This window comes from Oncorhynchus masou, chromosome 13 (assembly GCF_036934945.1).
Source record: "Oncorhynchus masou masou isolate Uvic2021 chromosome 13, UVic_Omas_1.1, whole genome shotgun sequence".
NCBI classification, from domain to species: Eukaryota; Metazoa; Chordata; class Actinopteri; order Salmoniformes; family Salmonidae; genus Oncorhynchus; species Oncorhynchus masou.
In genome coordinates, this window is record NC_088224.1 from 16,525,056 (window position 1) to 16,550,400 (window position 25,345).

A 25,345-nucleotide genomic window follows, 5' to 3' on the forward strand; every position below is an offset into this window, starting at 1 on the left:
TAAAATGTTTGATTTCTATAGACTTCCAACCAATATTATGGTGACTGAATATTGCCTTAGAACAACAGGCTTATGCAGCATATGAGGTAAAGGGTCTGATAACTCATGAAATGGACTGATTTGCACATGGGATCCATGGTTCTCTATATAAAAGTAATTTAAATAAAACAGTGAATTACCAGTAAATTGCCTAACCCATTGTTCTGCCACTAATACAGTGGCCTGACTAGAAACTCATCGCACAGCTCGAGCACTCCTCTGAGTTCAAACTCAGAGGTTTTTTTTGTAATAGAAAATAAATCACTAAGTCTATTACAGAAGGAACATTTTCACGGTATTTTCTGGTGGTTTTATCTCATGACAAAGTGACAAAAAACAGGGATACATTTTTTTATGTGATTAAACTTAGGAACGGTCTTTTTTTGTTTTTGACAAAAGCGAGGAGTGGAAACTTCAAAGTAACAATTTACATACAACGATGGGAACATTTTCATTCCCTTTAAATCCTTCTTAATGCTTCCTCCATTTCTGGTCCATGGGTGTTCAATTGGATTGGAAGAATTGTGTCACTGTTCGCCTCCTTTCCAAAGCTAGCATTCCGTCACCTCATCTAAGGACAGGGAGATAGATAGGTATATTTGGGTCCCGATTCAGGAAACTAGGCATATGTGGCAAGTCAGGACTTCACGTAAAAAATATATTTTTTATCAAAATGAGTTATTTGGCAGAAATGCCTTCTAGAACATGTGAACTTCCATGTGCATTAATAACAAACTTGTATGCCATCTGTAAATACGAATAAAATTGTTAAATTACGAGCCGAATCCAGGTGGTGAGTCACATTTATGACATCCTCTCTGATACCACATCCTCGGTTATGGATGATTTACCCTGAAGTCCTAATAGAGTACCAGCCAGACATGTTGCACGTTTACGATTTATATCCAAGCTGAATGGGCTGGCAGTTACCTTTTGATGACTTCCATAAATATGTATAGCCTCCGAATCACAGAGCTACAGCTTTTCTTTAATGGGATGATTGAATAAGGGGGGAAAAGCACAGGGCAGGTACAATGGTGGGGGTGAAAGATAGGCTACAAGGTTGTTTTATGTTTTTAACTCCACATGAGAAGATTTATTAAACTTTTGTCATGTGTTAGATGGTACAGAGCAACACTGAAAACAAGAAAAATATACATGTGTACTGATTCTGCTGCCAAAACTAATATTTACACATTAAATAAAAATGAATGAGCGTGAACAGAAAACTTAATATAAAGTTAAGCAAAGGTTTTTGTTAAAATATACTATGTTGAAAACACAAAACAATACATAAATTATTTTGCTAATATCGATTAACAATTTAAACAGTGCCTCAGTATAACTTCATCATAAATGGTGGAAAACAGTAAACTGTTAAAGTATTTTTTTTAAATCTAAAATACATTAAACAAATTCTACAAAAATATATTTCTTATATTGTATGATAGTTGCCATGGTAAATGTATACAACAATACAAACTGTCTTGAGAAACGTACTCAGCAAAAATACTGCTGGTGTAGGTCGATTCACATTTGATTGATTGGTTTGCTATTCAACTATGCATCACAATGAACCATTACAGACAAGGCAGTGCAAGTAGCAAGTCAATTATGGTGCAGTAAAAAAAATACAATTCAACATGTCAATGTTAGTTCAATTATAGTCAATTCATGTGCCCCTTTGAATAAAATCACTGAATCAAATTGTTGACCATTTAATATTGTTATTAGGCTTTATTCTAATACGGTTTTTGGAAGTTGTTCTCATCATGCCTGCTCTTCTGCCTGTTTTTCTGCTTATCCATGGTTTCCCAGCTGAAACAAAGAAAATGACATATCATCATACAGGTCATTATTACATCCCAGTAAGGTGCAGAACGTTCCGTTTGCATGCTGGTGGGCAGGGAGACCCTCAGCTCTGCTAAAACCATCTAAAACTATTGAAAACTATGTGCAGATTAACCTAAACCACACATAACTGTCAGTTATAATACACTTTTATTTTACTCAAATATCCAATTAATGTGGCCAATATTGAGAGATTGAGATGTAATTCAGCTGTTTTTGGGCACTGTACTTCATTGAAAGCTGGCCGCGCTTAATCCCCAGTTAGAAAAGGACAAAGTCAAAAAGCATGTTACTTATAATGTGATCCAAAGTTAGCCAGTCCTCCAGTCACACAATGACCTCAAACACAACCTGTTACTCTGACACGAGCTGGCGCAATTATGGGGAACGAAAAGGTCTGTAGTGTGTGTGTGTGTGTGTGTGTGTGTGTGTGTGTGTGTGTGTGTGTGTGTGTGTGTGTGTGTGTGTGTGTGTGTGTGTGATGACCATTATCATACCTTTAGCACAGATGTCAATGCAGCTTTGTCTGGATATAAAGTTGTTGCTGCTTCCTCCACAACCTGAATAGATGAACTGCTCACACATCCTGGAGGCTGAGTTGTAGTAGTAGCGTGGTATAGATGCAGCACATCCTCCTTTATCCAGGGGATCCAGGCAGAGCACATGAGTAGCTGTCAAACACATAAAACAACTATAAGAACTCTGGGAGAGAGCAGGCTACTCTTCAGCTAACATTAACCAAGACGCTCATCTCTGGTAGTCTGTAACCTAGCCTGGGTGCCAGTCTGTTTGGTAATGTAACCTAGCCTGGGTGCCAGTCTGTTTGGTAATGTAACCTAGCCTGGGTGCCAGCCTGTTTCTGATCTGTTGCCAACTCCTTATGGAACTCTCATGCCAAACATGACAAGGAGTGGCCAGGAGTAGAACAGCTAAATAGATGGGTAACCAGGCTACATCTCTAGTTTCTTAATAACGTAAGTAGATATAAAATTGAAAGAGGATACTGGATGGAATCATTTCAGAATAATATTGTTATAGAAAAACAGGACAATAGGCAGAGCGTAGGCTACTCTTCAGCTTGCTTTGTCTCATTTTCGACCGAGAGGCTCATCCCCGGCTTCTGAACATAAACAGACGCACAACTGTGAGAATTGTATGGAATAATTTCAGGACAATGCCTGAGAGAATTAAGGCACTCGGATACTGTGTGACTCTTGAGTATAGTATTGATAGAAGAGACTGTTAGAGTGTCAGGATTGGTCCTTTTTGTACTGGTCCTTCTTTGTTTTTTTTGTTTTGTATCCCCTTTTTCTCCCCAATTTCGTGATATCCAATCACAATCTCGTCTCATCACTGGAACTCCCCAACGGGTTCGGGAGAGGCGAAGGTCGAGTCATGCGTCCTCCGAAACATGACCCGCCCAACCTCGCTTCTTAACACTTAACTTGTAAGCCAGCCGCACCAATGTGTCGGAGAAAACACTGTTCAACTGACGACCGAAGTCAGCCTGCTGGTGCCCGGCCCACCACAAGGAGTTGCTAGAGCGCGATGAACCTGGAATCGAACCTGGGATCAAATCCCAGGCTGTAGTGCCCTAGATTGCTGCGCCACTTTGGAGGCTGGTACTGATCCTTCTATCTCGTTTGAGTATAGTATTGATTAGAGGTCGACCGATTCATTGGAATGGCTGATTAATTAGAGCCGATTTCAAGTTTTTATAACAATCGGAAATCTGTATTTTTGGACACCGATTTGGCCGATAAAAAAAAAAAAATCTTACACCTTTATTTAACTAGGCAAGTCAGTTAAGAACACATTCCTATTTTCAGTGACAGCCTAGGAATTGTGGGTTAACTGCCTCGTTCAGGGGAAGAACGACAGATTTTCACCTTAACAGCTCGGGGGATTCGATCTTGCAACCTTACAGTTAACTAGTCCAACGCTCTAGCCACCTGCCTCACGAGGAGCCTGCCTGATACGCGAATGCAGTAAGCCAAGGTAAGTTGCAAGCTAGCATTAAACTTATCTTATAAAAATCAATCAATCACATTCACTAGTTAACTACACATGGTTGATGATATAACTAGTTTATCTAGCGTGTCCTGCGTTGCATATAATCGATGCGGTGCGTATCATTGCTCCAATGTTTACCTAACCATGAACATCAATGCCTTTCTTCAAGTCAATATAGAGAAGTAAATATTTTTTAACTTGCATATTTAGCTAAAAGAAATCCAGGTTAGCAGGCAATATTAACCGGGTGAAATTGTGTCCCTTCTCTTGGGTTCATTGCACGCAGAGTCAGTGTACATGCAACAGTTTGGGCCGCCTAATTTGCCAGAATTATACGTAATTATGACATAACATTGAAGGTTGTGCAATGTAACAGGAACATTTAGACTAATGGATGCCACCCCTTAGATAAAATACGGAACGGTTCCGTATTTCACTGAAAGAATAAACTTCTTGTTTTCGAGATGATAGTTTCCGGATTCGACCATATTAATGACCTAAGGCTCGTATTTCTGTGTGTTATTATGTTATAACTAAGTCTATGATTTGATTGAGCAGTCTGACTGAGCGGTGGTAGGCAGCAGCAGGCTCGTAAGCATTCATTCAAACAGCACTCTCGTGCATTTTGCCAGCAGCTCTTCGTTGTGTGTCAAGCATTGCGCTGTTTATGACTTCAAGTCTATCAATTCCATAGATTAGGCTGGTGTAACCGATGTGAAATGTCTAGCTAGTTAGCGGTGTGCACTCTAATTTACATTTACATTTAAGTCATTTAGCAGACGCTCTTATCCAGAGCGACTAATAGCGTTTCAAACTTCACTCGCTCTGAGACTTGGAGTGGTTGTTCCCCTTGCTCTGCATGGGTAACGCTGCTTCGAGGGTGGCTGTTGTCATTGTGTTCCTGGTTCGAGCCCAGGGAGGAGCGAGAAGAGGGACAGAAGCTATACTGTTACACTGGCAATACTAAAGTGCCTATAAGAACATCCAATAGTCAAAGGTAAATGAAATACAAATGGTATAGAGAGAAATAGTCCTATAATTCCTATAATAACTGCAACCTAAAACTTCTTACCTGGGAAAATTGAAGACTCATGTTAAAATGAACCACCAGCTTTCATATGTTCTCATGTTCTGAGCAAGGAACTTAAACGTTAGCTTTCTTACATAGCACATATTGCACTTTTACTTTCTTCTCCAACACTTTGTTTTTGCATTATTTAAACCAAATTTAACATGTTTCATTATTTATTTGAGGCTAAATTGATTTTATTGATGTATTATATTAAGTTAAAATAAGTGTTCATTCAGTATTGTTGTAATTGTCATTATTACAAATAAAATATATATATTTTTAAATCGGCCAATTAATCGGTATCAACTTTTTTTGGTCCTCCAATAAATCGGTATCGGTATTGAAAAATCATAATCGATCGACCTCTAGTATTGATCCGTGGAGGCTGCTGAGGGGAGGACAGCTCATAATAATGGCTGGAATGGTGCAAATGGAATGGCATCAAACACATGTGTTCAATGTATTTGGTACCATTCCACCTATTCCGCTCCAGCCATTACCACGAGCCCGTCCTCCCAAATTAAGGTGAGACCAACCTCCTGTGGTATTGATAGATGTGAACGTTAGAGCTTCACGGTTGGTCCTTTTGTACTGGTCCTTATATCCAGTTTCATTTTCATTTCATATTGCATGTCAACATGGCCAGACTTTTGATGAGGATGTGGCAGGTTGCAATCAAATTGCCAAATTTCATGAAAAAGCTTCCTCTAATCTTGTTTCTACATCATTCCAAAGTAATACAGCGTTAATAACACAATAGAGTGACCACCTTTATTTAACTAGGCAAGTCAGTTACAAACAATTCTTATTTGCAATGATGACCTACTCTGGCCAAACCCCAGACGATGCTGGGCCAATTGTGCACGGCCCTATAAGCCCATGCTCAACACTGGATGTGGAAATGTTTTCCCTATTGTGGTCTGCAGTACTCCTTGCAAGACAACTGGTCCTGAAAGCGGTTCTCGTTGCCCTGGCAGCCTCCATAGTCGAACTGCTCACACTGCATGGTGGCAATGTTGAAGAAGTAGCTCGGCATAAGGGCCTCACAGGGACCCGCATCTTTCTGGAACCTGCAGATCTGGGGGATCTCTGGTGGGGTGGAGAAGGTGAAAAGAAACACATTGTATCGTCTTTTATCCTGAATTGGTTTGGATATCCATTTCAAAACCACAAAACTTTTCAAAAGTATATGTTCATACAATTCATGACTTAGAATTGTTTTGATGATATAAAATACATGGCCTATAGTCTAAATAAAATATAAAACTGAACTTGATGAATATTTAAATGCAAAGAAAAACTACTGAGAATACCACACAAAAACAGACTTGTATAAACAAATAAAAACGTACTTGGTATTCTAAAACATGCTATCAGACACGAAAGGAATGTCTTGAAGTTGTTTGCATTCCCTTCGCACCCTCCATAGACAAACGCTTCGCATTGTTGAGTGAAAGTATTGTAGTAGTAACGTTGGAGATATACTTTGCAAGGTCCCTCATCTACTTGAAGTAGACACACCTCTGAAATGAGCAGAAACACACAACATCAACACTATTGCTGGCTGCAAAATTAGGTCAAGGAATCTCTGAAGTACAGATTCATGTCGACAACAACTTTATCACTACTGAAAAGTCATGAGCCAACGCCCATCGATTGATTATGATTGCAAAGTATTTTGGCGTCGAGAAAAACGAATAAAATATTAATGTGGCTATTACCAGTTACGGTATTAAAAATACATAAAATCATTTTTCTTTACCTTGTTTCGGTGAAAATGCAAAAACGTAACAAAGAGAGCATGAAAGGATCAGAAAAATCAATGAACTGTGCTCCATTGTTGTAGATTTTCCCAAGTTCAATTCTCCTAACTCTAACTTTTCGCACCATCAGTACAGCCATTTATACTCTTGTAAAGGCTTTCCCAAGCGGCTCGAGGGGCGGGCTAAAATGGCTAATTCCCATACAAACCCGAAGTAGGAACGACCTGATTAATGTTTTGATCTGCATCATAGACAACGTCACGTTCATACATTGTTGAACTAATAACGCAATATGTCAAACGTCCTTCATCGCGCGCAATAGATACAGTCCAAACATTGATGTGGAAAAAGACTACGATAATTGTAGGCTCGTCTGGGAATGAAACTATTATGGGAGTATCATGAGAAGAAGGATTTGTTAACAGATTTATGACCATATGTGTTACTTAACTTGTGAAGTCAGTTAAGAACTCATTCTCATTTACAATGACGGCCTACCCCGGTCAAACCGCTGGGCTGGGCCAATTGTGCGCTGCCTTATGGCACAGCCCAATCACAGCCAGATATGATTCAGCCTGGATTCGAACCAGGGACTATAGTGACGCCTCTTGCACTGAGATGCAGTGCCTTAGACCGCTGCACCACTCACTTTGCAAAGTGGTTTCTAGTAATTAATTACAACAAATTATTAGATCTAGAATTTGAGAGTTTATTTATTAACGTGGGCGACAGGCTTTTAACCTTCAATTCGGTTCATGTTTAAGCCCTAAATCTAATTCAGATGAATGAAATTCAAATCAAATCAAATTTTATTTGTCACATACACATGGTTAGCAGATGTTAATGCGAGTGTAGGGAAATGCTTGTGCTTCTAGTTCCGACAATGCAGTAATAACCAACAAATAATCAAGCTAACAATTCCAAAACTACTACCTTATAGACACAAGTGTAAGGGGATAACGAATATGTACATAAAGATATATGAATGAGTGATGGTACAGAGCGGCATAGGCAAGATACAGTAGATGGTATTGAGTACAGTATATACATATGAGATGAGTATGTAAACAAAGTGGCATAGTTAAAGTGGCTAGTGATACAGGTATTACATAAAGATGCAGTAGATGATATAGAGTACAGTATATACGTATACATATGAGAGCTTATATTAGATAGCATTGTTTAAAGTGGCTTGTGATATATTTTACATCATCTCCCATCAATTCCCATTATTAAAGTGGCTGGAGTTAAGTCAGTGTGTTGGCAGCAGCCACTCAATGTTAGTGGTGGCTGTTTAACAGTCTGATGGCCTTGAGATAGAAGCTGTTTTTCAGTCTCTCGGTCCCAGCTTTGATGCACCTGTACTGACTTCGCCTTCTGGACGATAGCGGGGTCCTTAGTTATATTATTTATTTATTTAACCTTTATTTAACTAGGCAGGTCAGTTAAGAACAAATTGTTTTTTACAATGACGGCCTACCAATAGGTTTTCTGTGGGGACGGGATTAAATATTGAAAATAAATGTAATATAATGTGGTGTTCAGCAAGTCAGCTCTCCAGCCAGGACTAATTGGGGCTTGTGGGTAATCAAGGACTGATTGCTCACCAGCTGTAGGAGTCCCATAAAGCTGACAGAAGGGTAGCACACAGGAGAGAGACTGGGGGAAGAAAGGACTCCTGGGGACGGTTCCAGACGTAACAGGAGTTCAGTTGTTGCTCTCCACAGGATACAGCAAGACGCAGAGCCCAGAAGACGGTATCCTGGGGAGAGGGTCTCTTGGGGGAGACCTATTCTTTTCTTCTGAACTATTAGGTTAATAAACACCTTTGAAACTGAGCAAATCCTACTTTGTCCGTGTCTGATCTGTGTAAACGTTTTCACCCAACCTCCTGGTCTGCCACAATAAATATAGGACAACTCAGACACATCACGATAAGAGAGACAACAACACTACATAAAGAGACCCCTAAGACAACAACTTAGCAAGGCAGCAACACATGACAACACAGCATTGTAGGAACACAACATGGCAGCATGGTAGCAGCACAAAACATGCTACAAACATTATTGGGCACAGACAACAGCACAAAGGGCAAGAAGGTAGAGACAACAATACATCACACAAAGCAGCCACAACTGTCAGTAAGAATGTCCATGATTGAGGCTTTGAATGAAGAGACTGAGATAAAACTGTCCAGTTTGAGTGTTTGTTGAAGCTCGTTCCAGTCGCTAGCTGCAGCGAACTGAAAAGAGGAGTGACCCAGGGATGTTTGTGCTTTGGGGACCTTGAGCAGAATTTGACCGGCATTTATTTAACTTGGCAGGTCAGTTAAGAACAAATTGTTATTTACAATGACGGGTGTTGTATGTGGAGGATGAGGGCTGCAGTAGATATCTCAGATAGGGGGGAGTGAGGCCTGAGAGGGTTTTTACAAATAAGCATCAACCAGTGGGTCTTGCGACGGGTATACAAAGATGACCAGTTTACAGAGTATAGAGTGCAGTGATGTGTCCTATAAAGGAGCATTGGTGGCAAATCTGATGGCCGATTGGTAAAGAACATCTAGCCGCTCAAGAGCACCCTTACCTGCCTATCTATAAATTACATCTCCATAATCTAGCATGTGTAACAGTACTCTTCTTGCGTTGTGTGCAATCAGTCAACTCCAACATGTAGCAGCAGTCATGTAGATTTATTCTGATAGGAACGGCACAAAATTGCATGTCATGCAATGCACATCTCACCATCCAACTCTGCACTCACGCACTGTACAAAATATATGACCCCCCCCCCACCAGACACAGTAAGTTGCTAGCTAGTACTGGCGGGAATTCAACAAAATGCACAACAAATATTCTCCAAAAACCGCTGCATCTTATGTGTGATGTTCAATAACATTTACAAACAATTTGATATAAATTGTACATTTAAATCATCACTTCAGAGTATAAAAATCACTTTTGATGTACAGTGCTTTGCAACCAACAACTTACCGCTGGTTTGGTGCTTGTTCACTGGGACAATTCTAACTGGAACATCCCCCCTCGTAAGCAAGCCACGCAAACCAGCCAATAAGATGCCATGTTGAGTAGGTGAAGGCAAGACAAACTCAAACCAAAAACCCATTGGCTTAACAATAAAGTGGCAAGGGGAATCACCAATATAACCCTGTTACACATGGGTAGGATGGTCATCTGAATCACGGTTAGTTTAGCAGCTGGGGTGAAAGAGGACCGATTACGATAGTGGAAACCAAGTCTAGATTTAACTTTAGTCTGCAGCTTTGATATGTGCTGAGAGAAGGACAGTGTACTGTCTAGCCATACTCCCAAGGACTTGTATGAAGTGACTTACCTCAAGCTCTAAACGCTCAGCGGTAGTAATCACACCTGTGGGGAGAAGGGCATTCTTCTTACCACACCACATGACATTTGTTTTGGAGGTGTTCAGAACAAGGTTAAGGGCAGAGAAAGCTTGCTGGACACTAAGAAAGCTTTTTTGTAGAGCATTTAACACAAAATCCAAAGAGGGGCAAGCTGAGTATAAGACTATCATCTGCATATAAATGGATGAGAGAGCTGCCTGAGCTATGTTGTTGATGTAAATTGAGAAGAGCATGGGGCTTAGGATCAAGCCTTCGGGTACTCCCTTGGTGACAGGCCGTGGCTGAGACAGCATATCTTGACTTCATACACTGCACTCTTTGAGAGAGGTAGTTAGCAAATCAGGCCAAAGACCCATCAGAGACACCAATACTCCTTAACCAGCCCACAAGAATGGAACAGTCTACCGTATCGAAAGCTTTGGCAAAGTCAATAAAAATAGCAGCACAACATTGCTTAGAATCAAGGGCAATGGTGACATCATTGAGGACCTTTAAGGTTGCACTGACACGTCAATAAACTGAGCGGAAACCAGATTGCATACCCGAAAGAATACTATACACATCAAGAAAGCCAGTCAGTTGATTGTTACCAACACTTTTGAGTAACAGGGCAAAATAGAAATAGGCCTATAACAGTTAGGATCAGCTTGATCTCCCCTTTAAATAAAGGACGAACAGTGGCTGCATGAGAAAAAGAGGGAGAAGCATTGGGTATATTTGCATAAGAAGGAGTGGGAGATGAGGAAATGTTGCACAGGCAAGGAGGCATGGCTTAACATTATATATATACTGCTCAAAAAAATAAAGGGAACACTTAAACAACACAATGTAACTCCAAATCAATCACACTTCTGTGAAATCAAACTGTCCACTTAGGAAGCAACACTGATTGATAATAAATGTAATATGCTGTTGTGCAAATGGAATAGACAACAGGTGGAAATTATAGGCAATTAGCAAGACACCCCCAATAAAGGAGTGGTTCTGCAGGTGGTGACCACAGACCACTTCTCAGTTCCTATGCTTCCTGGCTGATGTTTTGGTCACTTTTGAATGCTGGCAGTGCTTTCACTCTAGTGGTAGCATGAGACGGAGTCTACAACCCACACAAGTGGCTCAGGTAGTGCAGCTCATCCAGGATGGCACATCAATGCTAGCTGTGGCACGAAGGTTTGCTGTGTCTGTCAGCGTAGCGTCCAGAGCATGGAGGCGCTACCAGGAGACAGGCCAGTACACCAGGAGGCGTGGAGGAGGCCGTACGAGAGCAACAACCCAGCAGCAGGACTGCTACCTCTGCCTTTGTGCAAGCAGGAGGAGGAGGAGCACTGCCAGAGCCCTGCAAAATGACCTCCAGCTGGCCACAAATGTGCATGTGTCTGCTCAAATGGTCAGAAACAGACTCCATGAGGGTGGTATGAGGGCCCGACGTCCACAGGTGGGGGTTGTGCTTACAGCCAAACACCATGCAGGACGTTTGGCATTTGCCAGAGAACACCAAGATTGGCAAATTTGCCACTGGCGCCCGGTGCTCTTCACAGATGAAAACAGGTTCAAACTGAGCACATGTGACAGACGTGACAGAGTCTGGAGACGCCGTGGAGAACGTTCTGCTGCCTGCAACATCCTCCAGCATGACCGGTTTGGCGGTGGGTCAGTCATGGTGTGGGGTGGCATTTCTTTGGGGGGCCGCACAGCCCTCCATGTGCTCACCAGAGGTAGCCTGACTGTCATTAGGTACCGAGATGAGATCCTCAGACCCTTTGTCAGACCATATGCTGGTGCGGTTGGCCCTGGGTTCCTCCTAATGCAAGACAATGCTCTACCTCATGTGGCTGGTGTGTGTCAGCAGTTCCTGCAAGAGGAAGGCATTGATGCTATGGACTGGCCCGCCCGTTCACCAGACCTGAATCGTATTGAGCACATCTGGGACATCATGTCTCGCTCCATCCACCAACGCCACGTTGCACCACAGACTGTCCAGGAGTTGGTGGATGCTTTAGTCTGGGTCTGGGAGGAGATCCCTCAGGAGACCATCCGCCACCTCATCAGGAGCATGCCCAGGCGTTGTAGGGAGGTCATATAGGCACGTGGAGGCCACACACACTACTGAGCTTCATTTTGACTTGTTTTAAGGACATTACATCAAAGTTGGATCAGCCTGTAGTGTGGTTTTCCACTTTAATTTTGAGTGTGACTCCAAATCCAGACCTCCATGGGTTGATAAATTTGATTTCCATTGATAATTTTTGTGTGATTTTGTTGTCAGCACATTCAACTATGTAAAGAAAAAAGTATTTAATAAGAATAATTCATTTAATTCATTCAGATCTAGGATGTGTTATTTTAGTGTTCCCTTTATTTTTTTGAGCAGTGTATATATAAATAATACACATATATACAGTTGAAGTCAGAAGTTTACATCCACTTAGGTTGGAGTCATTAAAACTCGTTTTTCAACCACTCCACACATTTCTTTTAACTAACAAAAGTTTTTGCAAGTCGGTTAAGATATCTACTTAGTGCAAGACAAACAATTTTCCAACGATTGTTTACAGACAGATTATTTCACTTATGATTCACTGTGTGACAATTCCTGTGGGTCAGACGTTTACATACACTAAGTTGACTGTGCCTTTAAACAGCTTGGACAAATGCAGGAAATTATGTCACGGCTTTAGAAGCTTCTGATAGGCTAATTGACATCATTTGAGTAAATTGGAGGTGTACCTGTGGATGTATTTCTAAGCCTACCTTCAAACTCAGTGCCTCTTTGCTTGACATCATGGGAAAATCCAAATAAATCAGCCCAAAAATGATAGACGTCCTCAAGACTGGTTCATACTTGGTAGCAATTACCTAACACCTGAAGGTACCACACATCTGTACAAACAATAGTACGCAAGTATAAACACCATGAGACCACGCAGCCGTCATACCGCTCAGGAACGAGACGCGTTCTGTGTCCTAGAGATGAACGTACTTTGCTGCAAAAAGTGCAAACAATCCAAGAACAACAGCAAAGGACCTTGTGAAGATGCTGGAGGAAACAGGTACAAAAGTATATATATATACAGTAAAACAAGTCCTATATCGACATAACCTGAAAGGCCGCTTAGCAAGGAAGAAGCCACTGCTCCAAAACCACCATAAAAAAGCAAGACTACGGTTTGCAACTGTACATGGGGACAAAGATAGTACTTTTTGGAGAAATGTCCTCTGGTCTGATGAAACAAAAATAGAACTGTTTGGCCATAATGACCATCGTTATGTTTGGAGAAAAAAGGGGGGTGCTTGCTAGCCGAAGAACACCATCCCAACCTTGAAGCACATGTGGATATATTGAAGCAACATCTCAAGACATCAGTGAGGAAGTTAAAGCTTGGTTGCAAATGGGTCTTCCAAATGGACAATGACCCCAAGCATACTTCCAAAGTTGTGGCAAAATGGATTAAGGACAACAAAGTCAAGGTATTGGAGTGGCCATCACAAAGCCCTGACCTCAATGTAAATGTGTGGGCAGAACTGAAAAAGCGTGTGCAAGCAAGGAGGCCTACAAACCTGATTCAGTTACACCAGCTCTGTCAAGAGGAATGGTCCAAAATTCCCCCAACTTGTTGTGGGAAGCTTGTTGAAGGCTACCTGAATCATTTGAACCGAATTAAACAATTTAAAGGCAGTGCTACCAAATACTAATTGAGTGCATGTATTCTTCTGACCCACTGGGAATTTGACGAAAGAAATAAAAGCTGAAATAAACATTTCACATTCTTAAAATAAAGTGGTGATCCTAACAGACCTAAAACAGGGAATTTTTACTAGGATTAAATGTCAAGAATTGTGAAAAACTGAGATTAAATGTATTTGGCTAAGGTGTATGTAAACTTCTGACTTCAACTGTGTATATCTCAATGGAATAGTTCTAAGCACTTCATGAGCTCTATATAACTCCATTATAAGCCCATCTATAGCAAAATGAGCCCTAACAATATGAGAGTAGCGCTCAAGAGTGGCGCCGGGGAAGGCAGATGTTTTACGTGCCCCCAACCGTTTGTGATTTTTGTTTGTTTATTTACATTGTTTGTAACTTGTTGTTTTACTTATTTTGCAGATAATATTGCCGCTACCATCTCTTACGACCGAAAATAAATTCATCAGGACTGTGATTACTCACCAAGGACTGACAGAATCCTTTCATTACTTTAATGAGTCGGACGAGGCCGACGTGAACAATATACTGCTTTCTCGGGAATAGGCCCAGATCCCCGTGATTTGCGTGAAGAGGAGGAGGAGAAAAAAGGGCCGGAGGGCGGGCTGCCATCTGAGAATTCGTAGGCGATCGAATAAACCCCCACTTCCTTCCATTCTGCTAGCAAACGTGCAATCTTTGGACAATAAAATAGACGACCTACGCGGAAGATTAAACTACCAACAGGACATTCAAAACGGTAATATCTTATGCTTCGCGGAGACGTGGCTGAACGACGACACCATCAACATACAGCTGGCTGGTTATACGTTGTACTGGCAGGATAGAACATCGGCATCTGGTAAGACAAGGGGCATCGGACCATGTATTTTTGTAAATAACAGCTGGTACATGATATCTAAGGAAGTCTCGCGCTATTGCTCGCATGAGGTAGAGCATCTCATGATAAACTGTAGACCACACTACCTGCCTAGAGAGTTTTCATATGTATTTTTATTATCTGTTTACATACCACCTCAGTCAGAAGCAGGCACTAAGACAGCATTGAATGAGATGTATTCCGACATAAGCAAACAAGAAAATGTTCACCCAGAGGCAGCGCTCCTAGTAGCCGGGCACTTTAATGCAGGGAAACTTAAATCAGTTTTACCAAAATTCTATCAGCATGTTAAATGTGCTACCAGAGGAATAAAAACTCTGGACCACCTTTACTCTACACACAGAGACGTGTACAAAGCTCTCCCTCGCCCTCCATTTGGCAAAACTGACAATAATTCTATCCTCCTAATTCCTGCTCACAAGCAAAAATTAAAGCAGGAAGCACCAGTGACTAGATCAATAAAAATGAAGCAGATGCTAAGCTACAGGACTGTTTTGCTAGCACAGACGGAATATGTTCTGGGATTCTTCAGATGGCATTGAGGAGTCCACCACATTAGTCATTGGTTTAATCAATATGTGCATCGATGACATTGTCCCCACATACCCCAACCAGAAGCCATGGATTACAGGCAACATCCACACTGAGCTAAAGGTTAGAGCTGCCGCTTTCAAGGAGCGGGACTCTAACCTGGAAGCTTATAAGAAATCCCTCTATGCCATCCGATGAACCATCAAACAGGCAAAGCTTCAATACAGGAATAAGATCAAATCGTACTACACCGGCTCCGATGCTCGTCAGATGTGGCAGGGCTTGCAAACTATTACAGACTGCAAAGGGAAGCACAGCCGAGAGCTTCCCAGTGACACGAGCCTACCAGACGAGCGAAACTACTTCTATGCTCGCTTCAAGGCAAATAACACTGAAACATGCATGAGAGCACCAGCTGTTCTGGAAGCATTGATCACGCTCTCCGCAGCCGATGTGATTAAGAACTTTAAACAGGTCAACAGTCACAAGGTCGCAGGGCCAGACGGATTAGCAGGACGTGTACTGCGAGCATGCGCTGACCAACTGGCAAGTGTCTTCACTGACATTTTCAACCTCTCCCTGTCCGAGTCTGTAATACCAACATGTTTTAAGCAGATCACCATAGTGCCTGTGCCCAAGAACACTAAGGTAACCTGCCTAAATGACTACCGACCTGTAGCACTCATGTCTGTAGCCATGAGCTGCTTTCGAAAGGCTGGTTATGGCTCACAACACTATTATTCCAGAAACCCTAGACCCATTCCAATTTGCATACCGCCAGATACACTGATGATTCAATCTCTATCTCTATTGCACTCCACACTGCCCTTTCCCACCTGTACAAAATAGAGAATGAGAATGCTATTCATTGACTACAGCTCAGCATTCAACACCATAGTGCCCTCAAAGCTCATCAATAAGCTAAGGACCCTGGGACTAAACACCTCCCTCTGCAACTGGATCCTGAACTTCCTGACACCACCCCCCCAGGGGGTAAGGGTTGGTAACAACACATCCGCCACGCTGATCCTCAACACAGGGGCCCCTCAGGGGTGCGTGCTCAGTCCTCTGCTGTATTCCCTTTTCATTCATGATTGCACGGCCAGGCACGACTACAACACCATCATTAAGTTTGCCGATGACACAACAGTGGTAGGCCTGATCACAGACAAGACAGCCTATAGGGAGGAGGTCAGAGACCTGGCCGTGTGGTGCCAGGACAACAACCTCTCAATCAACATGATCAAGACAGAGGAGATGATTGTGGACTACAGGAAAGAGGACCGAGCACGCCCCCATTCTCATCGACGGGGCTTCGGTGGAGCAGGTTGAGAGCAATTGAGATTGCATCATCTATGGATCTGTTGGGGTGGTATACACATTGGAGTGGGTCTAGGGGGGATGGGATGGTTGAGTTAATGTATGCCATAACCAGCCTCTCAAAGCACTTCATGATTACAGAATTGAGTGCTTCAGGGTGGTAGTCATTGTGTTTATAGGTTCTGTGCAGAGTATGGAGGCCTGGGTCTGGACTTCAGCTACAGTATAGCCGTGTCAGAGGAGCTGGGTAACATCCGCTGTGGAGGCATCCCCATGGCCATCGAAATCCAGACTGATATGGCCACACCTGCCCTGGCCAGGTAATGTATATGCACCCACCTGGCCCATAGACATGTTATTTTCATTATGAGCCAATCAAGCAAGTAATTTCATTTTTATTTTGTATAATATTTTAATAGAGGAAAGTAAAAACATACAATCAATTGCACAATCACATAGCTTTCTTCCTTTGGAACCCCCCCCCCCCCTTTGTCTCCCACCCCACCCTTCCCAATGTCATTTTATTTCTAAACTGCATAAATTAGTCTCTGATTCCCACTGACACAAACACACAAGAAACATTTGTAAAGTCAAGCTTTTGTGAAGACTTGGAGACAACCCACTCTGCTGACATCTCCGCTTCAATATGCACACCAACAAACCAAAACTAGGACTTAGTGGCTTCTACAAGTAATACTTGACAGATGTTTAAATACTTCAGAATATATCGTGTTGATGATGAGTCAAGCAGCTGTATGTATGCTATTCATTATACATAGCAAAATAAGTGCAAGGTTTTGGCAACTAAGCCCTTTTCTACTTGCCCAGGGTCAGATGAATTCCATTGTTATGTTTCTATGTGCAGTTTGAAAGAAGCTAACTAGCGTTAGCTCAATGACTGGAAGTCTAACAGAGTAGTTACTTGATCGGCTCTTTAACCACCATTGTCTCTGTGTGTTGTGACACTGTGCTAAATGGCATATACTGTAGGTTTGGCTCTACAGAGCTGAAGAAGGAGTTTCTGCTGCCCTCCATAATGGGAGACAAAGTGGCCTGTCTGGGAGTGAGTGAAGTCGGAGCCGGCTCAGATGTTGCTAGTACGTTGCCTTCATTTCGTATCCCACCAGTATTTTATTATAGCCTAACTTCTTCTCATCCCTAAAGCAGATTCTCAGTAAACACTCAACCAATCTGGGACGGAAAAGGAGGCTCAATATATTTCTAATGCAGGAGGACATCAGAGCACAAGCATAATTAAAACACTCTTAATGGCAAATGATAGCATGAAAATAACAAATATATATACATATATTTTCTCCCTTGTTTCATCTTGTTCAAAGCAGGAAGAAAAGGCATGCTTATCTGTGCACCGACACTGATTTGGAGAATAAAGAATGATTTCTGTTCTGTTTAGAGTAATATCACTACAGGCTCTCATCTGGCACCAATCAATTGTTAATCTATACTAGGGTTCCCCAACTGGCGGGCACACGTGTGATTTCATTTGTCCCCCCAAGTTTATTGAGCATGAAAAAAATATATATATATTTTTTTTATTGGTGGACAAAGAAGAAAGACCAGCAATTTGGTTCCAAGTGCAATTAATTTTGGAAATCTGTTCCAAAGTATTCCCACGCAAAATAGAGAGAGACTTTTAGTATTGTAGTGTATGTGGACACCTGCTCTTCAAACATCTCTTTCCAAAATCAATGGCATTAATATGGAGTTGGTCCCCCCTTTGCTGCTGTAACAGCCTCCACTCTTCTGGGAAGGCTTTCTACTAGATGTTGGAACATTGCTGCGGGGACTTGCTTCCATTCAGCTGCAAGAGCATTAGTGAGGTCGGGCACTGATGTTGGGCACTGATGTTGGGCGATTAGGCCTGACTCACGGTCGGTGTTCCAATTCATCCCATGGGTGTTGAGGTCAGGGCTCTGTTCAGGCCCGTCAAGTTCTTCAACTACGATCTCAACAAACCATTTCTGTATGGACCTCGCTTTGTGCCTGGGGGCATTGTCATGCTGAAACAGGAAACTGCCTTCCCCAAACTGTTGCCACAAAGTTGGAAGCACATCTAGAATGTCATTCTATGGTATAGAGTTAACATTTCCCTTCACTGGAATTAAGGGGCCTAGCCTGAACCATGAAAAACAGCCTCAGATCATTATTCCTCCTCCACCAAACTTTACAGTTGGCACTATGCATTGGGGCAGGTAGCCTGGCAATCTCTCAAACCCAGATTTGTCTGTCGGACTGCCAAATAGGGAAGCGTGATTCATCCCTCCAGAGAACACGTTTCCACTGCTCCAGAGTCCAATGGCGGCGAGCTTTACACCGCTCCAGCCGACCCTTGGCATTGCGCATGGTGATCTTAGGCTTGTGTGCGGCTGCTCGACCATGGAAACCCATTTAATGACGCTCCTGACGAACAGTTCTTATGCTGACATTGCCTCCAGAGGCAGTTTGGAACTCAGTAGTAAGTATTGCAACAGAATTAAAATTGTCAGGGGAAGCTCTAGCAGGGCAGAAATTTGACAAACTGACTTGTTGGAAAGGTGGCATCCTATGACGATGCCACGTTACAAATCACTGAGCTCTTCAGTAAGGCCATTCTACTGCCAATGTTTGTCTATGGAGATTGCATGGCTGTGTGCTTGACTTTATACACCTGTCAGCAACAGGTGTGGCTGAAGTAGCCGAATCCGCTAATTTGAATGGGTGTCCACATACCTTTGTGCATATATAGTGTATATGTGATCATATACAAACGTAAGCAGGGTTTGAAATGTTTTAGTCAAATGTTAAATATGTTTGGGCTTCTTGCTGTCAATTTGCAGTCTACAAAATATTTGTAATTATATTCTGGCACGCTGACCATCCGCTCAAGAAGAAATCTTCCCGCGGTTGAATCTATATTGAACCAAAATATAAATGCAACATACAACAATTTCAACCATTTTACTGAGTTACAGTTCATATGAGGAAATCAGTCAATTGAAATACATTCATTAGGCCCTAATCTATGGATTTCACATGACTGAGCAAGTGCACAGCCATGGGTGTGTCTGGGAGGGCATAGGCCCACCCACTGGAGAGCCAGGCCCAACCAATCAGAATGTGTTTTTCCCCATAAAAGGGCTTTATTACAAACAGACAGAAATACTTCTCAGTTTCATCAGCTGTCCGAGTGGCTGGTCTCAGATGATCCTGCAGGTGAAGAATCCGATGTGGAGGTCCTGGGCTTGCATGGCTACACGTGGTCTGCGGTTGTGAGGCCGGTTAGGCGTACTGCCAAATTCTCTAAAACAATGTTGGAGGCAGCTTATGGTAGAGAAATTAACATTCAATTCTCTGGCAACAACTCTTGTGGACATTCCTGCAGTCCTGCCAATTGCGTGTTCCCTCAAAATGTAGACATCTGTGGCATTGTGTTGTGTGACAAAACTGCAAATTTTAGTGTGTCCTTTTATTGTACCCAGCACAAGGTACTGTTCCGGCGCCGACAGAGATGGCCGCCTCGCTTCGCGTTCCTAGGAAACTATGCAGTTTTTTGTTTTTTTACGTGTTATTTCTTACATTAGTACCCCACGTCATCTTAGGTTTCATTACATACAGTCGTGAAGAACTACTGAATATAAGATCAGCATCAACTCGCCATCAGTACGACCAAGAATATGACTTTCGCGAAGCGGATCCTGTGTTCTGCCTTTCAACCAGGACAACGGAATGGATCCCAAGCCGGCGACCCAAAAAACGACTTCGTAAAAGAGGGAAACGAGGCGGTCTTCTGGTCAGACTCCGGAGACGGGCACATCGTGCACCACTCCCTACCATTCTTCTCGCCAATGTCCAGTCTCTTGACAACAAGGTTGATGAAATCCGAGCAAGGGTAGCATTCCAGAGGGACATCAGAGACTGTAACGTTCTTTGCTTCATGGAAACATGGCTCACTGGAGAGACGTTATCGGAGGCAGTGCAGCCAGCGGGTTTCTCCACGCATCGCGCCGACAGAAACAAACACCTTTCTGGTAAGAAAAGGGGCGGGGGCGTATGCCTTATGGCTAACGAGACGTGGTGTGATCACAGAAACATACAGGAACTCAAATCCTTCTGTTCACCTGATTTAGAATTCCTCACAATCAAATGTAGACCGCATTATCTACCAAGAGAATTCTCTTCGATTATAATCACAGCCGTATATATTCCCCCCAAGCAGACACATCGATGGCTCTGAACAAACTTTATTTGACTCTTTGCAAACTGGAATCCATACATCCTTAGGCTGCATTTATTGTAGCTGGGGATTTTAACAAGGCTAATCTGAAAACAAGACTCCCTAAATTGTATCAGCATATCGATTGCGCTACCAGGGCTGGCAAAACCTTTGATCATTGTTATTCTAACTTCCGCGACGCATATAAGGTCCTGCCCCGCCCTCCTTTCGGAAAAGCTGACCACGACTCCATTTTGCTGATCCCTGCCTACAGATAGAAACTAAAACAAGAAGCTCCCACGCGGAGGTCTGTCCAACGCTGGTCCAACCAAGCTGATTCCACACTCCAAGACTGCTTCCATCACGTGGACTGGGACATGTTTCGTATTGCGTCAGACAACAACATTGACGAATACGCTGATTCGGTGTGCGAGTTCATTAGAACGTGCGTTGAAGATGTCATTCCCATAGCAACGATTAAATTCCCTAACCAGAAACCGTGGATTACATTCCCTAACCAGAAACCGTGGATTGATGGCAGCATTCGCGTGAAACTGAAAGCGCAAACCACTGCTTTTAATCAGGGCAAGGTGACTGGTAACATGACCGAATACAAACAGTGCAGCTCTTCCCTCCGCAAGGCTATCAAACAAGCTAAGCATCAGTACAGAGACAACGTAGAATCTCAATTCAACGGCTCAGACACAAGAGGTATGTGGCAGGGTCTACAGTCAATCACGGACTACAGGAAGAAAACCAGCCCAGTCACGGACCAAGATGTCTCGCTCCCAGGCAGACTAAATAACTTTTTTGCCCACTTTGAGGACAATACAGTGCCACTGACACGGCCTGCAACGAAAACATGCGGTCTCTCCTTCACTGCAGCCGAGGTGAGTAAAACATTTAAACGTGTTAACCCTCGCAAGGCTGCAGGCCCAGACGGCATCCCCAGCCGCGCCCTCAGAGCATGCGCAGACCAGCTGGCTGGTGTGTTTACGGACATATTCAATCAATCCCTATACCATTCTGCTGTTCCCACATGCTTCAAGAGGGCCACCGAGCTGACAAGGTCATTGAAAATAAGAATTTGTTCTTGACTGACTTGCCTAGTAAAATAAAAAGGAAAAAAAAAAATGTTCCTGTTCCCAAGAAAGCTAAGGCAACTGAGCTAAACAACTACCGCCCCGTAGCACTCACTTCCGTCATCATGAAGTGCTTTGAGAGACTAGTCAAGGACCATATCACCTCCACACTACCTGACACCCTAGACCCACTCCAATTTGCTTACCGCCCAAATAGGTCCACAGACGACGCAATCTCAACCACTGCCCTAACCCATCTAGACAAGAGGAATACCGATATGAGAATGATGTTCATCGACTACAGCTTGGCATTTAACACCATAGTACCCTCCAAGCTCGTCATCAAGCTCGAGACCCTGGGTCTCGACCCCGCCCTGTGCAACTGTGTACTCGACTTCCTGACGGGCTGCCCCCAGGTGGTGAGGGTAGGCAACAACATCTCCACCCCGCTGATCCTCAACACTGGGGCCCCACAAGGGTGCGTTCTGAGCCCTCTCCTGTACTCCCTGTTCACCCACGACTGCGCGGCCACGCACGCCTCCAACTCAATCATCAGGTTTGCGGACAACACAACAGTGGCAGGCTTGATTACCAACAACGACGAGACGGCCTACAGGGAGGAGGTGAGGGCCCTCGGAGTGTGGTGTCAGGACAATAACCTCACACTCAACGTCAACAAAACTAAGGAGATGATTGTGGACTTCAGGAAACAGCAGAGGGAACACCCCCCTATCCACATCGATGGAACAGTAGTGGAGAGGGTTGTAAGTTTTAAGTTCCTCGACATACACATCACAGACAAACTGAATTGGTCCACTCACACAGACAGCATCGCGAAGAAGGCACAGCAGCGCCTCTTCAACCTCAGGAGGCTGAAGAAATTCGGCTTGTCACCAAAAGCACTCACAAACTTCTACAGATGCACAATCGAGAGCATCCTGGCGGGCTGTATCACCGCCTGGTACGGCAACTGCTCCGGCCACAACCGTAAGGCTCTCCAGAGGGTAGTGAGGTCTGCACAATGCATCACCGGGGCAAACTACCTGCCCTCCAGGACACCTACACAACCCGATGTTACAGGAAGGCCATAAAGATCATCAAGGACAACACCCACCCGAGCCACTGCCTGTTCACCCCGCTATCATCCAGAAGGCGAGGTCAGTACAGGTGCATCAAAGCTGGGACCGAGAGACTGAAAAACAGCTTCTATCTCAAGGCCATCAGACTGTTAAACAGCAACCACTAACATTGAGTGGCTGCTGCCAAAACACTGACTCAACTCCAGCCACTTTAATAATGGGAATTGATGGGAAATGATGTAAAATATATCACTAGCCACTTTAAACAATGCTACCTAATATAATGTTTACATACCCTACATTATTCATCTCATATGTATATGTATATACTGTACTCTATATCATCTACTGCATCACTAGTCACTTTAACTATGCCGCTTTGTTCACATACTCATCTCATATGTATACACTATACTCGATACCATCTACTGTATCTTGCCTATGCTGCTCTGCACCATCACTCATTCATATCTTTATGTACATATTCTTTATCCCCTTACACTGTGTATAAGAAATTAGTTTTGGAATTGTTAGTTAGATTACTTGTTGGTTATTACTGCATTGTCGGAACTAGAAGCACAAGCATTTCGCTACACTCGCATTAACATCTGCTAACCATGTGTATGTGACAAATAAAATTTGATTTGATTTGACCTGTGTAATGATCATGCTGTTTAATCAGCTTCTTGATATGCCACACCGGGCAGGTGGATGGATTATCTTGGCAAAGGAGAAATGCTCACTAAGAGGGATGTAAACAAACTTGCGCACAACATTTGAGATAAATACCCTTTTTGTGCGTTTGGAACATTTCTGGATATGTTTTATACTGATCTGTCCTCATGGAAATTGTATCTCTTAACTTCCAGTAGTGTTCCCCATAGTGTGATTCCCTTTGGGCTGTTTGTTAAGACAGGAGTGGGCCACAGTTGTTTGGAAAAGGTTGTTCTATAGAACAAGTCATATTTTTTTCTCTCTCAGCCATCAAGACAAACGTGGTGCGTGAAGGGGATGAGTATGTGGTGAACGGTGGTAAGATGTGGACCACTAACGGCACCCAGGCTGACTGGATGTGTCTCCTGGCCAACACCAGTGACGGTCCGTCTCACAAGAACAAGTCCCTCATCTGTCTGCCTATGAACTCTCCTGGTGAGACACATTTATATATACTTAGTCCACAAAACTCTCCAATCGTCAATAGCTTCATCTCCAGTTATTGACCTTATGTTCTGAAATTGAAAGCGGGCTATTGTTGAGGGCCAAATCCTAATTTGAGATTCTGTTAGAATTTGTGCTAAGCTCCCATTTTAAGGTTAAGTGCCTTGCTCAAGGGCACATTGACTTTTCACCTAGTCGGCTCTGGGATTCGACCAAAGCGACCTTTCTGTTACTGGCCGAATGCTCTTAACCGCTAGGCTACCTGCTGCTCTCCATCTCACATCGATACATGCATTAAGCCGATTTCAAGTTGGGATCTATCAAGTATAGATGATTACATTTATATTCACATTTTAGTAATACCTCTGATTACTCACAACATTTTCAGTGTTCTGTGCAGAAGCCAATGTCCAAGATCAAGGGATTATTATAATCTCCAGACAGTGTTATAATTTGTTAAGACTCCATTAGGGAGCTACCGGATGGCCTCTGGTATCCCAGCCAAGACACACATGATGACGCCTCTCTTTGCTGTCCCTCACAGGGGTTCACATCGCCCGCAAGATCGACAAGATGGGGATGAGGTCTTCTGACACAGCAGAGGTCTTCTTTGATGACGTGCGCGTGCCTTGCAAGACCCTCATTGGTCAGGAGGGGATGGGAGGGGATGAGTCAGCCAGTGTAAATAAAAGGTCTTTAGCAAATAAATAAGATGGAATATCTCATTGATGGTGACGGGAAGTTCTTGAAAGCTTCCTGCTTGTTATATCCCAGTTAATTTAGTCTGGGCTTGATAACAGTCTGTCTGAGTAGGTTGTTAGCCTTTTTGGTATTTTTGTTGTTGTATTTTATTAGGATCCCCATTAGCTGTTGCAAAAGCAGCAGCTACTCTTCCTGGGGTCATCACACAAACACACACACAGATACACATACCCACACTGATGAATCACTATATGACTCCATCAACTTGTATCATCCATCCACTTCCAAGTTAAACTAGTGATACCCTTTGAGGTGCAAAAAAAAGGACATGAACTTCCCCACACAGTAAATAGTTTACAGCCCCTGCCCATCCCACCCTCTGTAACACAAACGACAAACAGCATCTATATAGAGCCATTTCTCTGCCACGGCATGAAAAGTTGCACGTGCAGTTCGGAATCAGAAAGCTCTTTGTTAACGTAGCAGTGGATACGATCACACACAACTTCAAATGCAGCTCATGCAAGTAAACAAACACATATTCAGAT

At 43.0% G+C, this 25,345-nt stretch overlaps 2 protein-coding genes across 2 annotated transcripts in view; one reads left to right on the forward strand and one right to left on the reverse strand.

Moving 5' to 3' along the window:
- The window catches only part of LOC135553275 (probable acyl-CoA dehydrogenase 6), a 66,601-nt gene that overhangs the window by 36,734 nt on the left and 4,522 nt on the right, over positions 1 to 25,345 (forward strand). The window contains exons 3-6 of the mRNA XM_064985446.1: positions 16,754 to 16,883; positions 17,554 to 17,660; positions 23,919 to 24,086; positions 24,640 to 24,774. Of these exons, the coding sequence (XP_064841518.1) occupies positions 16,754 to 16,883; positions 17,554 to 17,660; positions 23,919 to 24,086; positions 24,640 to 24,774 (540 nt within the window). The remainder of the gene's footprint in view (positions 1 to 16,753; positions 16,884 to 17,553; positions 17,661 to 23,918; positions 24,087 to 24,639; positions 24,775 to 25,345) is intronic.
- LOC135551595 (tissue factor pathway inhibitor 2-like) lies at positions 1,145 to 6,903 on the reverse strand. Its single transcript, XM_064982794.1, has 5 exons — positions 6,738 to 6,903; positions 6,328 to 6,498; positions 5,889 to 6,064; positions 2,388 to 2,592; positions 1,145 to 1,857 (listed from the first exon to the last, which is right to left on the reverse strand). The coding sequence occupies exons 1-5, from the start codon at positions 6,811 to 6,813 to the stop codon at positions 1,742 to 1,744; spliced, it is 744 nt and encodes a 247-aa protein (XP_064838866.1). The 5' UTR covers positions 6,814 to 6,903; the 3' UTR covers positions 1,145 to 1,741.